General features: G+C 52.3%; 1 protein-coding gene across 1 annotated transcript; it reads right to left on the bottom strand.

Moving 5' to 3' along the window:
• Positions 1-4,661: 4,661 nt before the first annotated feature.
• SRP72 (signal recognition particle 72) lies at positions 4,662-18,910 on the bottom strand. The gene is made up of 19 exons (XM_067297279.1): positions 18,768-18,910; positions 17,778-17,898; positions 15,836-15,959; positions 14,892-15,035; positions 13,991-14,102; positions 12,808-12,839; positions 12,059-12,183; positions 11,911-11,968; positions 11,590-11,721; positions 11,184-11,312; positions 10,612-10,684; positions 9,940-10,004; positions 8,854-8,953; positions 8,232-8,331; positions 7,555-7,632; positions 6,739-6,876; positions 6,448-6,485; positions 5,950-6,109; positions 4,662-4,932 (listed from the first exon to the last, which is right to left on the bottom strand). The coding sequence occupies exons 1-19, from the start codon at positions 18,892-18,894 to the stop codon at positions 4,758-4,760; spliced, it is 2,031 nt and encodes a 676-aa protein (XP_067153380.1). The 5' UTR covers positions 18,895-18,910; the 3' UTR covers positions 4,662-4,757.
• Between the last annotated feature and the right edge of the window lie 30 nt (positions 18,911-18,940).

Genomic DNA, 18,940 nt, shown 5'->3' with positions numbered 1-18,940 from the left:
ACAGTTCATGTAGCACTGACGCATCCAGCCTGGCCAAGGCCGCGGCGTCCGTAACCCACATCTCCACCTACGCAGGTTCGGGGTGGCCATGGAGGGACGTACGCGTTCGCAGCAGCACTGGCCCCCCAAGAAGGCTCTGCCACCCCGTGGCCGTGGCATCCCGGGATGGTCCCCTACGGCATGAACGCTCAGCACCCTTCCTTCCTGCACGTGCAAGAGAGAGCACGCTTGTCCTCCCAAGACCCATCACCTCTTCTTTCACCCCGACCATGGGGTAACTTCAGCCCTAACTGGACCTGCGTGTCTCAGCCAACGCTACTGTTGCCCCCAGCTGTCACCCACTCGCTGCCAGGAGAGGAAGGTGGTAATGAGAGCCTGGAAAAGTGCGGAGAAAGATTTCTTCCAGAGCAGAGAAATACCCTTCGTACCCTTCCTCCTGGCTGAATCCAAGAATTTCCTTGCTAAGGAGAAACGCTCAGATTTCGGGGAACTGCATTCCTACAGCAGGAGGGATTGCTGCACCAGCGTGGGACTCCTCGCCCTCCTTTTCACAGCACTGCTGATGCCAAGGCCCACTCCAGCACCTCCTCCCAGATCTCCCAGCTCAGCGACCGAAGCCAGAAAACTTGGCCTTTGCCATGGAAATGAGTGCAATCTGAGGTTGCTCCAAGCCCTTTCCCCCTGCCGAAGCCGTGACCCGCCTAAAAGCAGCAAGTTCAGAAATACGTCTCTAAATTAGGCTTCTTGTGAACCAGTATTAAAAAATATGTATATATATGTATATGTACTGCTTGCAGGCTCATCCCCCACGTGTCCGCAGCTTGGAGTGTGGCTGCTCAGCTCCAGGCCTGGCTGCACTCCCTGGACGGGCTGTTCCCACCAGCTCTCTCCACTTTCCCAGACTGCTTTATCAGGGGATGCAGCCCAGGTCCCTCCCTTGGCTGCTATCCCGGGCTGCTCCGGCCTCTCTGCTTTCTATCTCTCCCCAGGGAGCTTTTGCAAGAGCGGCAGCATCTCACTCCAAAAAGGCAGCTGCCCTTGGCATCGCAAACCCCGGGAGAACCGGTCGGCTTCTCCCCACCGTGGCGCGCCCAGGGCGCGTCCGGGCGGCGGGATGCAGGGTGCAAAGGCTCAGGCCGCCGCGCTGCATCGCCTCGCCTCACCTCTCTGGCCGGCAGGAAGGCAGGGGACAGCGCCTCAGGCCGGGCGAGTCGCAGGACGCGCGGGGACGCCTCGCAGCTCAGCGCACCCGGTGGCACGGGCCACTTGGGCAACCAGCGGCGTCTGGAAGCAGAGAGCCACAGCGCGGCCGCCATCCACGCGAAGAGCGGCGGGTGCAGGGGACGGGCAGCGGCTTTGCGGCTGCTTTCGGGGCTGCTGCCAGCCCAAGCTGGGGAACTCTTCCCTGCGTGGTGGCCAGAACCGCCACCAGCAAGGTGGAGACATCCTGGAGCGGCTGATGAAGCAGCTCTTTCACCACAGGCAGCCGGGCACCATCAGCCGAATCCACGAGGACGCGGATGAGCGGCAGCAGCATCGCTTCGGGCAGGTACATCCTCCGGTGGGAACACAGCGACTCGCTGCGCCCGGCTGGAAGCGAAGACAGCAGCGCGCTGTAATCAAAGCAGCACTGCTCCCAGGGGTGCAGTCAGCGGCCCCGGGCTGAAAACCCAGGGTTACTGCGCGTGAGACTGGAAATCGCTTTATTTTCCCCAAACAAGTCCCATGCGAACATACGTGCATGCTCAGAAACATTTTTTTTTTAATCTTTCCATTTTAGGCTCTTATTTTGAGAGGATTCTGGGCTCGGTTTCCTTATTGTTGTTTATTGCCTCATTGGTTCTGACTCTAGAGCTAGAAAAGAAGGGAGATGGGGAAGAAGCTCAGCATACGGAAAGAACACGTGGGAATGTCCTCACACAACCTGTCTCCACATCCTCAAGACAAGGCAGACCCACAATTTCCGAGGGCGAAATGCAGTGCTGGGGTGAGGCGGGAGGGGCTCCGTTCCAGAGCATCGGATCTGGGTGACACCAGGGACTCGTCCAAAGCTCCCGCAGCTCTCACACTGCCAATAACCGAAGGTGCTTCAGAAGAGAGAAAAACCAAGTCCCAGCAGACTCTCTGAGTAAGCCCTCAGCGATGGGAGAAGTCTTTGCACAGGGTGCATTTCTACCCGACCTCTTCTCTGCTGGAGATGAAGGAAAGCGAACCACCTTCAAAACAGGGCTGACGGCGAAGCCCTGTGGCGAAGCCATATACAGCAGGTTGCCCGAGACTGTCGTTCCCATCTGGGAACAAAGAGAGTTTGGCAGCTGGTTGAGTGTAACAGGGAGCAGGAACAGCTCATAATATTTTTATAATATTTTAAGTATGCTTCAACTCCCCAGGTCCGCTCCCTTCCTTCCATACAGCGAAGGTTCGGGGGGACGAGGTACATCGCAGAGCAACTCGCTAAAGAGTACTGAGGTGCTCAAAAGTCACGGGCGAGTCCCCCAAACATGGCAAGTTTTCAAAGCAGTACATCTGAGCTCCCTCTAATTGTCTCCTGCCTCGTCAAGGAGCTCTTTCCAAGCCCATCTCTCACTGCCCTTGCCGAATTCAATGTGTTTGTTGTGCTTCCAATCATCTTTGCTTTCACTTAAATCCAAGCCTGCCTCTTTTCCAGAGCCCTGGCAGAACTGCAGGCTGCCGCTGGGAAGGAGCCAAAGGGCCGTGACCAGCACGTCACACACGTGACGGGCGCTCCTGATGTCGTCCTGCGATGTTTCGGAGGCTCACCACCACCCCCTTTCTTCAGTGCATTCTCGCATAGCATAACCCAGGGCTCAGCAACCTCAAAGGGAGCGTTTTTCTTTCCCAAACCAGGAGGAACTCAGCAGAAGCCAGGAGCCCCTGGGCCTTGCGGAGGCAGGACACCACCCCCCTTAGCTATCTCATGGTACAAAGACTTCCATCCGCCCAGGCCAGCAAAACAAAACCCTGCAGTCCGCTGAGCATGTTGTGCCACGTGATCGCAGCGTAGGCTGCTAACCCCTGGACTGAGCAACGCTACGGACCAGGTCAGTAACCGGATTAGAGCCATGCACGGACTTACCTGAAACCGGCCTGAGACATTTCATGCACACAGGTCAGTCTGCAGCCACCACATCTCAGTCACTACCAACCTGGAGCGGGGAGGGAAGGGCGACTCAGAAACAAGAGGTCCTGCCAGGGTCGCACAGCGCCGAGCCCGGACGATCCCCAGGCAGGGACAGAGAAACACCGTGGGCTCAGCTTCTCTCCTGCTCCTGGCTTTCATCAGACGTGAACGCCAAGGAGCAGCCGTGCAGCACGCAGCGGCTGTGGACCACCACGCAGGGACACCTCTGCTTTGGGCTGGTTTCACACAGCTGGGTCTGGTAACCTTCTCTCCCTCCCTCAGAGCAGACTCGCTGCATGAGCACAGACCCTCCTTGACACCACGACACCGTCTCCTCCGAGGAAGCAGGACCCTAAGGGTGGAAAACCGCTGCCGTCGAATCACCCGGAGCAGGGCACGAGTGAAAATGAAGGTTTTTAAGCATGAGCCGGACTCCCAGAGGCAGGGCGGCAGCCTTTCTCCTGTCTCTCCAGGAGTCCCACCGCAGACTCCTCGACATGGAGGTGGACAGCAGCGGCAGTGCGGTGCCGCGTCCACCCCCCCCCCCCCCCTTGTGCACGCACCTGCACCCCCAGGCGCAACCCCAGAGGTTGTGGAGTCTCCATCCTTGGAGATATTCAAAAGCCGTCTGGACCTGGTCCTGGGCAACGTGCTCTAGGTGACGCTGCTTGAGCAGGGGGGTTGGACTAGATAATCCCCAGAAGTCCCTTCCAACCTCAACCCTTCTGTGCTAATCCCTTTCTGAGCAGTATTATTGCCCAACTCAAGAACTTTCCAGTCTGGCACTGCAAACTCCTAGGGTTTCAGTAAAATAAAGAGTTGTTTCATTCTTGGCTTTTTGCTGTTAGATGAAGGCCGCCTTTCCCCACAGCTGTCACTGCTGCCTTCTCCCCCTGCAATGGGATTTGCTCCCAGACCGGTCCAACGCAGGGACACATCCCCAGGGCGAGCGGTCAGGGCACCATTCAGGTAGCCTGGTCACAGCTCCAGCAGTGTCACAACTCAGCATCTCTATCTGCTTAAAGCGTTTCAGTCAGGTTTGACCTGTTTGGTTGGTTGGGTTTTTTTTTCAATCCACAGTAACATTTCCCTGGCTTCCAGCCTCTTCAGGCCTTGGCTTTGAATTCTTTCAGACACAGAAACCTTTATCTTTTAGGATGACATCTGACAACTCTCCCTGAAGGTGCTGTTTTGACCTGTCGGAAGTCTACGCCACCCTCTCCCTGCTCATTTGAGATTAGCTGAAGCGAGAGCATCAGATCCCTTCCCCCAGCCTGGCGCCCTTTTGACAGCACCTCGGATACTCCTGCATCCAACACCCCAGGCCGTCTGCTCAAGAGGAGGAAATGCAGCAGACCTCAAACACACTTATCCTGGCTCCCTGTTCTGGTTTACACTCCCTGCACAGGCAGAGCTGGAGCAAGACAAGCCGCAGCGGGGGCAAGCGTGAGGAAGGCAACAAATCATGGTGCCTATACCAGCCCATCTCCCCCCAGACTGCCGATAGACAGGACAGAGCTTTGGATGCCAGGAGCCTTTGGCCACCACTTGCTTTTGACCTTTATTCTGCAACCAGCATCTTCGACCGAGGGAGGGAGGCAAGGCTCCCCGCTTTTTACCACCCTCCTTTGCCCCCTTTCTTCTTCTTCTGCTGCTGTTTCTTCTTGGTGGCTGGGGCCCCAGCTGGCTTTTGGTGCCTGGGAGGGATGACGTTACTTGTGGCTGATACAGCTGCAGCGCTGCCAGGCCGAGGGGAGGTAGGTGGGCTGCTGGCAGTCCTGCTGGCATCCCTGCAGGAAAGAGCAGAGAAAAAGATGCCACAGAGGCTCACAACCACCTGCAAGACGGACAACTTCAGCGACAGCTGGGCAGGAAGCTGACAGCTAAAAACAGCAGCTGCCCCATGAGATCTAGAGAGCATCATGGACGCGAGGGCATTCAGGCAAGAAACCTTGTTCACCTTAGATGAGCTCCAAGGTATATAGAAGGGCTGACAGATGATGGAAATACGTCTCAAAGGGCAGGCAATTACCTTCTAACTCTGATGTTCACTAAATATTAGACGTCCCCAACAAAAAAAGCAAGACTCACTTTTGAATAGATGGGCGACAGCTCATGCAATGCAAGAGAACCAGTTCAGGCCCCCCGTTAGGCAGGGTGACTCCAATATCCTTCCTTGCTCCTTAACAACAAGGGCATCTTTGCGCCACCTTTCCTTACAAGCATTGCTCAAGCCAACAGTCCCACAAAAGGCTCCCATTTTGGAAGAGAGCTGTATAAAGGGGAACTGCATCAGCCAGCACTGGCAATTCCCTGTGTTATTCTAAAAAGCGCATCCTTCTCCCAGACCCAGCAAGTCACCATCTTGCTGTCAGGCCTCATACACAGCAGCAAACCTTGATTCCAGCTCAAATCAGTGTCACGTTACAAGGAAGCATAACTATTTCCCCAAATCATGGCTAGCAGCTCTCCAACAGCCAAAAGACTTAAGAGCACACAGTTTGAGAGCGGACATGTGTACTTCATCTCATCTTCAAAGCTAAGAAAAGCAATTAAAAGACTATGGGAATTTTATTTGCACCTTAGGTCTGGCTTCAAGCATGCTTATCAGATTATTTTGATTTTCAGTGACCTCTTGGGGATATTCTGGAAGAGCGGCTGGTAAAAGGTGCAAACGACAACACACAGCTTCACCTGTGCTACTCAGGACTGGTAAGGCAACAGAACCAGAGGAAAGCAGCGCAAACCCAGCCCTCCCGGCTGCCCAAGGCCGACGGCCCGCACTGAGCCCTGCAAAGGGTACTCACAGTTCAGAGGAGCCAGCTGTCGTCGAGCCCTGCGTCCCCTTGCCAACCTGGTCCTTCTTCTTGCCCTTCTTCCGCCCACGGTAGTATGAACGCTCTCGCATCGGGAGCCACCGCTCGGGGTCGGGGGTTACCTTAGGGTCATAGTTTTTGGGCAGCTTTCCTGCAGAACAGCCAGTGCAAGGAAACGAGACTGGGGTCAACACACTAGAGAGGCATCAACAAGGGATACACATGGGATATCGGTAGCCAGATGTGCAGAGCCCAGCAAACCACAACATGTTCCCTCACCCCCATCTGGGTGCTGCTCTCACTTCTGTGGAGAAAAGCCCCGTTCAGAAGAAGTTATCATGAACAACTGGGTTCACAGGCACCCAGCCCAAGCAAAGAGCTCCAGCTCCCGGGAAGAGTGCCAGGGTGCTCAGGGCTGGCTACCGGATGAAACAGTCCGGTCAGCTCTCTGGAGCTGTGCCTTGCCAATGGCTAGGAAACACAACTCACCCTTCTTTTTCTTCTTTTTCTTCTTCACATCCCCTTGCCTAAAAGGGAAGAAGAGGGGAAACAGCAGCTGTGACACAGCACAGACACAGTGAACAAGCCAACCAGAAACCACCTCTGAAAGAAGCTGAACCGTTCTCATCTCTCTCAGAACTTAAGTTTGCTGCTGCCTAAATTCCCGCAGGTGCTTACGAGGCTCCCATTCCACCAGCCTCCTTTCTACAGCGATACCCCCACCATGCCAGGCGAGGTTCTTCTGCCACCCGAAAGAATGACCAAAGCAGCGCCCTTTACCCTTGCTCCTTCTGCTGGCTGTCTCCAGCGAGCTTCCCAGCTTTCTTCCGAACATAAGTTGCTCCATGGGAGTTCTCCAGCGCATCCACATCTACTTTCAGTGACATGGTGTCCGAGGAAGGCAAGTGTTTGCTAAGACTGCAAAGGGGGAGTTCAGGGATGCAAACCGGGAGAGCGGACAAGCCAGCAGCAAGGGGCAAGCACAGAAGGGCAACGATCAGCTTTGCGTGAACAGATGCAGACGGGCAACTCCAGCTTGAACAAACTCCGCCTGTTGGTGGCACAGAACCAGACAGACCTAGGGAGCTACTCCCAGCTCTCACCAGCTCACTGCACATGCTGGGATCAGCTGCTTAATTTCCCACTGCCTCATTTTTCCCTTCTTTTGAGATGGGGACAGAAGCAGCAACTTCCTCTGAAAGCTGCTGAGGAGGGAAAAAGCTGTATGGGAACCTGGTATTTTGGGTCAGCAAGAGCTTAGCCATGTTTGGTTGGGCACAGTCCTGCATTACTACCACAGGTCTAAGTTTCCAACAGAAAAGACAGAAGACCTCCAGTTTTGGTTTCTCCTAGTCTTAAGATACCACTCCTCAAAGAGGAGGTGTCCAAGAACAAAATAGTCCTGGGATCCCACAGGAATCAAACCACAGTTAGTAAACAAAGCAGCTCCAGAAGACTCGGCCTGGACACACAGCCGTTCTAGACACCTTCCTCACTTTTCTTCAGATGAGAGTAGGCCCAAATCCGCCACATGGCTGAAGTCCAGGGAGCCAAAACACCTCTTTCTTTCCCCAGACACGACCATCAAAAGGATACACTTTAGCTTTCTCAGGGTCCACGAGGGAGTATGCAGAGATGAGCTGTGCCAGAGTATGCACATCTTTCGGGTTTTGCCTTTGGAGTAAGAAAAGAAAGATCAGGTCACCAAGGCACATACTCACCCCAAGATACTGGTATCAGTATGCAGTACTGGCTGCCTCAGCGCAGCTGCTATGTCCAGGGACAGACATGCCAGTCTGCGGTCTCCTCCAGAGCACATCGCCACACGTCACTGACATGGACGAGGAGGGGGATGGAGAGGTCTCCAAAGTATCATGAAGCAGGCAGTCAAGGAGGAAAACCTCTCAGGTCCCGCTAGCAGAAGGGAATTAACAGTCCCCCCTCAAAAATCCCGTCAAGCAGATAATAAAATGAAAAACTGGACATCCACAGTTTATGCAGCACTGCAAAAAACAACAGAGCTCAGCAGCCAAAGCAACCTTTGCTGTACACAGAGGCCCCTGAGACCAGCCAACCAGGTTCTCAAGTGAACATCAGCTACAGATCAAACGAATGAGCCCCCACCCTTCTTGAATGGGGCTTTGCATCGGAGCCCCTGGGCAAAAGCAGCTCTAACGGAGGGCTGCCAGTCACCCAGCTGCGTGAGACACCACCTGGCACCCGACAGCCTGCACAGAGGTCTCGAGGCTCTTCTCAGCAACTCCCCGACTCACTTCCAGAGCTCCTCCAAGTCACTGATTGCTTCCTTCTTCCTGCCGTGCTTCAGTTTGAAGTTGGCAGCTTCCCTTATCAGCGACAAATGCACGGGAGACTCTGGCTGAAAGACACAGCAGCCGTGATTAGCTCTTCACTTTCGCAGCATGGAGCCCAGCTCTAGCTGGCTCCAATACCCCAAGTCCCGGAGACCTGACCCAGAAGAACGGAGCCCAGCACCCTGTCGGGCAGAAAGCAGGGCCGTCTCTGCGCTCAAGGACGTGAGGCAGGACTGCCTGGGACACACGACTGCTTGCTGCTCTGCAGAGCTCCGCGAGCAGGCAGAAGGCTCCGAGCGCTGCCTTTGAGCACCCGTTATCCCCACTCCCCTGATCCGACAGAAACAGCAGGAGCTGCTGCTCCCTCCTTGCAACACATCGAAAATAACAAAATAACAATAACAAAACAAGCACCGGCAGCCTGCCACAGAACGAGAGAAACAACAACCAGGAGCTCGCAGGTCTCCAAAATCCCAACTGGATGAGCTGCTGGGACTACGCATTAGCAGGAGAAGCTGAGTTTGGACAAGCTAGAAAAGACTGAGGCACTTAGTGCCTTGCGCACTGCATCCTCTGACTCGACTTGCCTGGAACTGCTGATACCACTGGATAGCCTGCGTGAAGACCTCGATGGCACTGTCAATGTCTTCTTCATGACTGTACATTGTCACCAATGCAGATACCTGCAAATATGCAAGAGCAGCTTTTAGCAGACCCTCAAGCAAGTTGTCTGTAGCCAGGGAGTCAGCAGTAATTTAAGGAATTTCCTAAAAATGGAGCCAGTGCAAGCTTCCTGCTCAGTGTCCCTAAAAAACAGCTGTGGTGACAGACGGGATAGCCAGGCAAGACCTTCCTAACCAGGTCCCTCCCACAGAAATGTCCCTGCCAATCTTCCTCCTGCAGTACAACCTTAAGGCAGCATTCACAGAAAGGGCCTCCTTGCCTGGCACCTTCTCTATAGTCAAGTCTTGTCAAGTGACAAGCATTTCCTCTCCCGTTTCCTCCCCCAAGAACCTGGAAAAAAAGAAACCAGTGCTAAAGAGATGAGGTGCAGACACCACTTGTCTGCTCTATACCCAAGTCACAGCTGGAGATGATCCAGGGCAAGGAACTGGTATCGCTGACCGCCTCCATAAATTACTCTGACCATGCGCACGTGCAAGTGCAACAGACCTACAACTGTCAGCTCCCGCTCAAGAGGCTTAGGCTGTACACGCGAGCATTTTCAAGGCCCTCAGGCTTTTCTGAATGCCAGATGGGTACAGATAGGGGTCATGCGGTGGGGATGGGACACGCGGGATCTTCTCCCTAATGCCTGTTGTCCTAAAGCAGCTTCAAAAACTTCCCAACTGCTCGTACAACGTAAGCAGCTGCTTCAGTGATGTTACACGAGTAAATCCAGGCAACATGCAAGTCTGGGGGATGGTGAGAAGGTGGGAAAGCAGGTCAAGAGCATCTGTGCTGACAGACAAAGTACTTTTACAGCCAAGTCAGGCCACCTGATGCAAATTATATCCCCAGCTTTGCCCAAGACAAGGAAGATGGGCTCAAATTCCCTGCAGACATTCAGTTCAAGGGAAAACCACAGGAAAGGAGCAGCACGGAGCAACCGATACAAAGCTGTTCTACAAGGGAAAGCCTCATGCGGTTCAGACTGAGTTTTGCTTACCATACCAGGCTTGTGCTGCAGTTCTTCTATGCTCCTCAGAATGATGCAGGCTTTGGTGACACTGCCTAGGAGAGAAAAAGGGGGAAGAGCGTGCTCTGAGCGGCATGACAACACTTCACCCTGTCTGACGGGCAGGGCAAGACACTAGCCTGTGAATTTCTGCTAATTGCAGCCACAGGAAAACATCAGGGACAAAACGATCCCCTTTTTTTCAAAATATGTCTCTCATTTCCAGGAACAAGGGACAGACCTCCACACCTCGATTTCCAGTCAACAGACCTCCTCCCTGCCTCTGCCACCTCCCACAAGGGTTCAGGAGCAACCTTTTACAAGCAGTTTCTTCTCTTTTGGGAACAACGCTGTGCTGCCTGACTGTATGCAGGAATGGTACTATCAGGGAGCCCCACACTGCTCCCAAGACATCCCCTGGCCCAAGACAGACTCAGCCCGATCGTTCACAAAGAGTGTGGTCAGCTCTTCCGGGGATCTGTGGAGAGCAGACATCCAGGCACTAAGACATGAGCTCTATCCAGCCACAGCCTCCTGTACAGAATGCCCGACTGCAAGTATCTCTGCTCTGCACCCCTGGCACAACAGTGACAGCCTGGGTTTTCTTCCCTCTTGCATCATGATCGTGTGCAGACACTTCCCAACGCAGAGGACACTGGATACCTTGAGCAATTTTTAGCTGGGCCATCGTCAGCTTGATCTCGGCCGCGCTGGCAGGGTGCTGGTCCGCAAAGTCCTGCGAGGCAGAGGGAAGAACCATTCAACACGCGCGGGCACCAGGCAGCTGCTCCGGTGAGCCGTATCACCGAAGCTGGCAAGAGCCAAGGGAAGCTTTCCAGCACAAGCAGGCTTCGGCAAGGAGCAGAAGAGGGCCCCGAAAAACAGCAGCGGCCCACTGTGCTCTCAGATTTCAGTACCAGGCCACCCACTCCCTCCAAAATGAAGCTGTTGCAAACTGCTTGGAAGCGGAGCAGCACAGTGGACTGCTTGTCCTGGAAGAAGCTTGCTACAGCTTCCTAAGTATAAAAACCAACGGTGCAAGGGAACTATTTCCCTTCAAAAGCAGTATAGTTCAGTTGGGTGTAAGCGCTTTCTAGCAGCATTAAACTAAAGCAAAACAAGCATGGTCAGGTAACCCCAGAAACTGAAACCCAACCAAGTGAAACAGCAGGCAAGAGAGCAGACAGCACCAGTTTAAAGGGAGACGGGCCAGAAGAGCGCTTTCCCTCACCTACCTGCAGAAGCCCGATAGCCTTTGCATGCTGCTTCTCACGACACAGCTGGGCTGCCTGGATCAGCACAGGGAGCAGATGCTCCGGGCTCTGCGACTGCAGGCTTGCTGACAGCTTGCGGCACTGATCCGCCTGAGGGGGAGGAAGAGAGAACACGCTTCGCTCAACCTCTGCAAGCGCCTGACGCAGCGACCTTCCCAAGGAGAGCAGGAACGGGGCTGATGTACCAGCTACGCCCAAGAAGAGCCGCTAGCGACGCTTGCCTGAAAGGGGCACGCAGGGCTAAGAACAAGACTTCTTGGTGGCAGTTCAGCTGCGTCTAAGAACCCCACACTCCTCTTCCGCCTAGCCAAGTTCTTGTGGAAGGTGCTAAATTTGTAGCCAGCTCCTGCAGATCAGTTTCCCCTACCTGGTTAGTGTACATAGCCAGCAGAGCTTTGTTGAATTCAATCGCCTGGAGCTGCTTCTTGGAGAGTTTATGCTCAACACCTTCTGCATTGGTCAGCTTCACCTTTTTCTTTGAGTCAAAGACATTTTGGTCCTGCGGAAATTGCACATCATCAGTTTCACGATGTTGCTTGAACAAGAAAAGGTCTCGGGGCCTGTGGTTTAACTTCTGCTTTAGGAAAAAGTCTTTCCCAGTCATCCCCCCTCCCCTCGCAGAACCACAGAAACAGGCTGAGAAACGCCCAGGAAGACCCACGCTGAAAGCGGCCAGGTAATTCCGTACCTTGTTAATTGTGATGATATTATTTGCAATGACAGCAAGCAGTCCTACGTCTGTTGGCCTGCGGATTAAAAAAAGAAAGCACATTGCTATAAAACAGAGGTCTCTTTACAGCTGGAAGAATGAGCACTTGTTTTAGAAAAGCCCCTACTTTAACTTGATTATTTGATTGTAGAGCTGTAGAGCATCCTCCGTACGACCCTGCAGTTGCATGATATAAGCCATCTGTCCATGAATAATGGCCAGTTCAGCCTCGATGTCTTCCTCAGTCACATCCTGAAGGAAAATTAAGGCAGAAAAAAAAAAGGGGGGGGGGGGCAATCTCACCTCTTTTCCCCTGACTTCAGCATTTTGCTTCCAAATGTTATGAACTCTCTTGCATAGTACTAGCAGCAAAGAACACCAGCCACTACAGGGGAACCTTGCAGCCACAGCACAAATACACACTTATCCGGCTTGAACCAGGACAGAGGAAAACTCCTCACCCGCTGTTGTGAGAGCGTGCAGATGCCCTCAACTTGTGCTCTATGTTTTCCTCTGCTCGAAGCACACCAGCGGCAGGGGGTACGAATCCCCCAAGTCTCCCGCCACGTACCCAGCAGGTTCACCCACAGCGTGGATGGGTCACAGGGAGGCCTCAGACAACCCTGCCCCGAGGCTGCCCACACCAGCGCGGGCAACGGCGCAAGGAGCGCGGCAGCGACCAGCCGGCAGCGCTACGCTCCCGCAACAGCCACGACTGGGGCGCAGCCTCGCAAGCTGGCACGAGCAGCAGCGCGATCGCGGGGCAGCGCCGCGCAGCAGCTCCGGCTGCTGCCTGCCTGCGGTCTGACGCGTTCTGACCGCACGCTTGTTTGTCCCCGTGTAAAGCAAACGCTTTTCGGAACGTCAGCAACTTACAGAGTCTTCCGAGAGCGACTGGCGGCACAGCTCTGGAGAGGAAAAAAAACGAAGAACCTGATTTAGAAGGCTTTAGGGAAAAATCAGTCTAGAAGCATACGGGAGCACAGACTGACCACACGTGTCCCTTGCAGATGTTACACCTGAGACTGCTGCAGCGTTACAGGGCACGCTGGATTACCAGCCAGAATGATGCAAGCAGGAGAAACATCAAACACACGGGAGATACTGTCTGTCCCAGAGCTGCTTTCCGAGAGCACAGCTGCGCACTGGTTTCCTCTCCTGAATAATTTCCGTTAAACCTAGTTCCACATCTTTTACACAGGTACCACTCAGCTGTGACTACTAACCGCTATGGTTAGGAAGTGCTGCAAGCCTGGAATATTCAGACTGCACCTTCCTTTAGGGGCAGCAATTCCATTAGTTTTCAGCACAGATACCACTCACTTCTTAACTTCCTCATGGCCCTCACCAGAACATCACTTGTTTTATTCTCCAGAGGATTACCAGTACAGCGCACAGGTTCATTAATCCCAGAAAGTACACATGCTCAAGAAATTAGGCATATGGGAGACCTGCTATGCTATCACCAAATTCAGGACAGAATCGAGCTATTCGTCTGCAAAAGTAAATAAATCATGAAGAAATTCATCCTCTCCCCCCTGCTCCCTTAAAAAACAAAAAAACAAAAAAAAAACCCCACACACATGCAAAATCCCCCTTCCGCCCTACAGGAAAAAATCCAGGTTACAAAAAAGCTCATCTATTGCTTGTACTAATTTTATATATAACTCAGACAATAAAGTATTTTTTTATATATACTGAATAACAAAACTAGGACTGGGACTAGATTAAACATTTTAGGTTTATGTGAAGAGATTATTCGTATCTGCTTCCCACTTTGAAAAAACTGCTCAAAGGAATTCAATCCCAATCAGGAGGCCGGGAGAATGCCAGGAGATGCCACATGCAGTGTGGCTCTAGAAAAGATTTGCAAAGAAATGTTTCTACAAACACACCAATCCTGGCAGGAACCACCTGGAAATCTACAGCAAATCCTGCTTTTGGTCAGTTTTTAAATTGAGAGTCAAAACTTCATTCTCTCTCGAAGTGGGCGTATAGAGAACAAAACTACCAATGCACAATACCAATACCAATCCTTCCAACCTCACCATATTTTTACCTTCTGCTTTCTGGAGTTTCTTCATCGCTTCATTCAATTTTCCTTGCCCGATCAACGCACATGCAGTGTTATAACACAGCTCGTAGGTAGCTTCTCGAAGGCCCAAATCTTCCTAGCGTGGAAAACAAATGCAACACAGCGTAAATACCAACTGATCTATGCAGATTTGACAGGCAGCAGATACAAGCTACAGTCTTCACAAATACTCAAGCTATTCCTTGCAAAGTCAGATTTGCTACAGAAAGCTGCACTTAGAAGCAATTTTAGAAGGGCAGGAATCTGCCAAGTCAGTCACGGCGTAAAGGACATTCCGTTACAGCGCCCAGCAAAGCCCCGGGCAATCAGCAGGGCAGCAGCTGAACTCCGGCCTGAACTTGGGCATTGCCTAGGCTGGAAGAGGACAGGTAGGAACTGCTGCTCTGGAGAACTAGGAAGAGGATCCAGAGCACTGAATGGAAAACTGAGCACGCCACGCACGTCTCTGAGGACAAAGGTCTCTGACACTCAAATCTGCATTGCTCTTTAACAAAAATGTTCCTCAGCCTGGTTGGGTGACCTGGGCAGTTCGTTTTACCCAGAGCAAGAGCACAGCGAGGAGGAGGAAAGCGCTCGTCACCCCAGGTGTTCTGCCTAACCCAGCCTCAGAGAGACGTACTTCATGCTTTGCTGAGACAGCCGCTAAGACGACTCTCCTGGAAATCAGTGACCAAGTGTAGTTCACTAGCCCACAGACCAACAAGCACATTCATTCATCAACATAGGGGAGACCCCTAGGTGATCTCCAGCACATTCAGAGGTCATTAAAAGTCAGGAAAACATTTCTCTCCTGTTAAAGAGCTAGGACTCCAGACACTTTGTTCTCCTGGCTCTTGCTCTCACACACATACGAGCACACGCTTACCGGCACCACTCTCTCCCACGTGCTCTGTGCTGCCACAACAGCAGAAAGGTTGGTTTTTCTCTCTTCCTCATATTCATCCTGGGAGTTACGGATGAGATCCCGGTACGCGGCTAGACAGTCGTCGTAACGCTCCAACCTGTACAACTGAGAAAAAAGGGAACAGTCTTCAGAAGAGTATTGCCCTGTGTATGCCAGCAACTACAGCCTCCTTCCTCCCCATGGGCCGGCACTAACAGAGTATTATATGTTTTAGGCTCAGCATTACTAATATTCGCATCCAGCCTTAAGGGCAAGCTCTGTAGATGATTTTTGCCAGGACTCAAGCAATGGCAGCAGATACCCGGACACAGACTGCACAGTTTTTTTCTCCTAAAAGAGCTTCTTTTAAAAGAAGCACCTTACGCAATTTTGTTCTCAGCCAGGCTTTTTCCAGATTAGACCATCTCACTCTGAGGTTAAATGAACAGTCCTCCGTGCTACTGAGAGGACAGCCAACTCTTCAAAGAAACTGTTTTGATCAACCAGAGAGAAACCATAGGTGAAAAACAGTTTCTCTTCTGATTCACCTCTAAAACCTGAGATGTCAAGTCCCACAGACCTTCCCGGACAGGTATCTGATGCAAGCGGAGGGCTCAACCACAAACAAATCCAATCAGCCCTCTTCCATCCCCCATCCCTTTGGTTTCTAAAACTACACCAGGCCAGACCCGGGAGGGGAGAGGAAGTCATGAATGCACTGCCTTGGTTTAGCGGCCATGAGGGAAGGCCTCTTCCTGCAGCAGCAGGTAACTGAGGTTCACCCAAGCTGGAGCAGGTGGGGACTGCACACCTCCTAACCTTCCGGACAGAGGAGGAAATCCTGCCCCCCTGCTTGCCCCACACCAGAGCATGGACAGGACATCCAGCATGTGAAACTGCCACTGGGAAGAGGAGCTTGTAATTACCACTTGTCCGTAAAGTTCCTTCAGTTTGTCCGTCTGCTGGCTGGCACTCTGAATGGTCTTGAGGGCGTTTTCAATGCGATTCAACCTGTATTCGCAGTAGGCCTTCTCAAAGGCAATAATGTCACTGTGAGGACAACACAAAGGCTGAAAAGAGGCACCTGGAGTCTTCGTTAAGCAGCGTTCACCCACCTGAACGTGCCTGCCTAAGCTGTCCTAATTAGTTACAGACTGCTACATTCCCAGAGGGCCCAAACACCAGAGCCGAGCACTTGATCCCAGAACACTGAACTATTTATCTGTTGAGCACTGAAAGTGTCTTATACTTGGCTTGTATCCAACAGGGAAGAAATATCAGAACTCCAGCTTAAAGAGGAGGTTCCTTTTTCTGGTCTCTCCAGACATCTGGCATTTCAAATCTGCTCTTTACACAGGCAGAAATTTCCCAGACCTCCTACTGATTACGTGAGTCAAATGCTTAAAGGTAAAATAATAGCAAACTTCATTATGTGACTCCTTAAGGAGAAGGCATATTGCTACAAGGAAAGGTTGTTACTGCAAATTTTCAAATACACATAACCATGTCCCACAGAGAGAGAAGGAAAATGGGATAAAACACAGTCTGATAGTCTGATATTAAGCCAATGGCAATATTAACCTATTTTGAAATATCAGCGTGGTAGAACTGAAACAAAAGGATTCGCTGATATAAACGTGAAATCAGCTTCAAAGCCAAATTCACACCAGCAGAGAAGTGCTATCAATCAAGCGGAGTCCTGCAAACTATGTTCCAGCTATCCCCCGAGTTACCGCTCCATTCCCTTAGCTCAGCACTGGTGCTGGGAATGCAGCAACAGCCGCTTGTCACCAGCCATTTCTCTGTCTATTTAAAATGTTCTCAGCACAGCTAAGTCGGGGGGGGGGGGTCTGACAATAAATGAATAGCATTAAGAATTCAAAGGAGGGGGCAGGCCTCAGTGCAGGACGGGGCAAACTGCAAGAGCCACAACTCTTCCTGCTCTGCAGAACAGAGAGAGAGAGAGAAGATAAAGGAATCATAGGGAGAACTCTGAAGCCCGTTGAACCTACAGAAATTACTCCTCCTGCCCAACACACATTAAAAAACAAGCTACAAACTTGAAACAAACCCCTTCCTCCCCAGAAAGAAGAAATTTTTGAATAAACTAACTTTTTTTTTTATTTATAACCCCAGGTGTGAATATAAGCACGGAAGTGTTTCCTCACTCTGATACCACAACACACTTTTCTGCGGTTTTTGTTCCTCGACTAGAATGCAAATCCTGAGCGTCTGAAATGCAAAAATTTTGCTGCCACGCAGTTACTGAGTGGCAATTTTCATCCTAGTCTTTGCACAAAGAAGATCACTGATAGGAAGACAATTATAGAGTCTGCTTAATGACACAACCAGGAAGGCTGAAGCTCGATTTGCTCTCAAACCTGAGTGGTCTCCAAGGTCCTGATCTTCTAAACATGCACACAGAACTACGCCATCCCAAAAGCTGAAGTAATACCTTCAGGCTGGCAAGGAAAGGACCCCAGGAGCAGTCAGACGAAACAGCCAAGCAAAAACGAAGAGTTCACTACCACTGACAAGGGCTTCTCCCTCCTCTCCTCACCCTGCCACGAGATCCCTCCTCTCCTTTGGAACAGCCCTGGCGTTCACCCAGGTTGACAAGCAAAATCAGGTCATGGAAGTGTCTGAAAACTAGATTAGGGACATTTCCTTCAACAGTAGCAGCAAGCTGTTAGATAGGCTCAGACTGACCCAGATTATCTCTAAAGGCACTCCGTGTCTCACTGGAAACCCCACTTCCACTGCCTCAGAGCACCTCCTGCTCTTGATACTGCTGGCCACCAGTCCCCTCCAGCTTCTCAGGGACTCACAGTTCCATTTTTTTGCAGAGTGCAGCATGACACGACTCACCTGGTTAACACTTTGGTGTGGGTGTTGATTACACTGAGGGCTTCCTTGAAGCTCCCATTCTGGATAAGACACACCACTTTACACTGAAGCGCAGTCACATCGTCTTTGCTGATCTGCAGTACTGGAGGGGAAACCAGTTTCAACGCAACACGCTAACTAAACGTCAGACACCCGAACTTGTTAGCAGAGCCATACGTTGTTCAAATTGGAAAACCCCAGAGAGAGCAGTCGCATCAATTTAAAAGGGCCCTAGCGTGGCTGGCTTCGGTTCAGAATGTGAAATGAACCCCGCCAATATAAAAGAGCGCAGCGTAAGCAGTGACCTTACCCTAAGCGACCACTGTGCTAAAACACCTGAAGAGTTGTGCACACCTGGCCAAACCTTTCATTGGCATTTCACTTCCAGTCGGAAAACAGGGTGCCAAACCTGCCTCGGCTCCATGCAAAGCGTATTCTGGAAGAAGATGGCCACTGCACCCAATGCAGTAGAACAGTACGGATCTAGGCAGGTATGTGTTTTACAGGCTAATGCTTTGCTGCCAACAGAAGCCAGTGAGGAAGGAGCAGGAAAGCTAAGTGGGTTTAACAGGTAGCTGATTTTGTACGCGGTTCCCGCTCTGCGATCCGTCGGGACAGGAGATCGGCCCCTCTTCCCAGCAAACATCAAAGCCAAAACACCGAGCCGCTCACAAGGAGCCGCACCATTTCGGACGGCCAACACGTCAACCCGAACCCTTGCTCCCGGGCGAGCCAGAAGTCACTCACGCCATATGCAGGCTAAGGCACCACCCGGGGGGAAAAAAATATATATATATATATTTATTTATATATTTTTTATATATATATATCCCCCAGGGCTCGTCCCCGCGCACTGGTCACCGCCGCCCCCGGCCGGACCGGACCGAACCGGACCACGGGGGGGGGGGGGGGTCGGACGAGCCCATGCGCCGCGGAGCCGGGGGGGAAGGGGGGTGTCGCGCGCCGACTCACTCTTGTTAACGGACTTGAGCGCGCGGGCGAAGTCGCCGTTCTGGCCGCAGCGGTTCACCTCGCTCCACAGCGCCGCCGCCGCTGCCGCCGCCGCCCCGCCGCCGCTGCCGCCGCCGGCCGCCGCCATCTTGGGAGCGCGCCGCGTAGTAGCGGCGGGGAGGCGGTGCCCGGCG

Source organism: Apteryx mantelli, chromosome 5 (genome assembly GCF_036417845.1).
Source record: "Apteryx mantelli isolate bAptMan1 chromosome 5, bAptMan1.hap1, whole genome shotgun sequence".
In the NCBI taxonomy this organism is placed as follows: Eukaryota; Metazoa; Chordata; class Aves; order Apterygiformes; family Apterygidae; genus Apteryx; species Apteryx mantelli.
Note: the sequence above shows the minus strand (reverse complement) of the source record. Positions and strands in the feature narration are given on the sequence as shown.

Coding starts and splice junctions, on each gene's coding strand:
- SRP72 (XM_067297279.1), bottom strand. CDS start 18,894: ATGGCGGCGGCCGGCGGCGGCAGCGGCGGCGGGGCGGCGGCGGCAGCG. Junction 11,313..11,589: donor TGGCTATGTACACTAACCAG/GTAGGGGAAACT, acceptor CCTCCCCCTCAG/GCGGATCAGTGCCGCAAGCT. Junction 6,110..6,447: donor GAAAAAGAAGAAAAAGAAGG/GTGAGTTGTGTT, acceptor GCTGTTCTGCAG/GAAAGCTGCCCAAAAACTAT.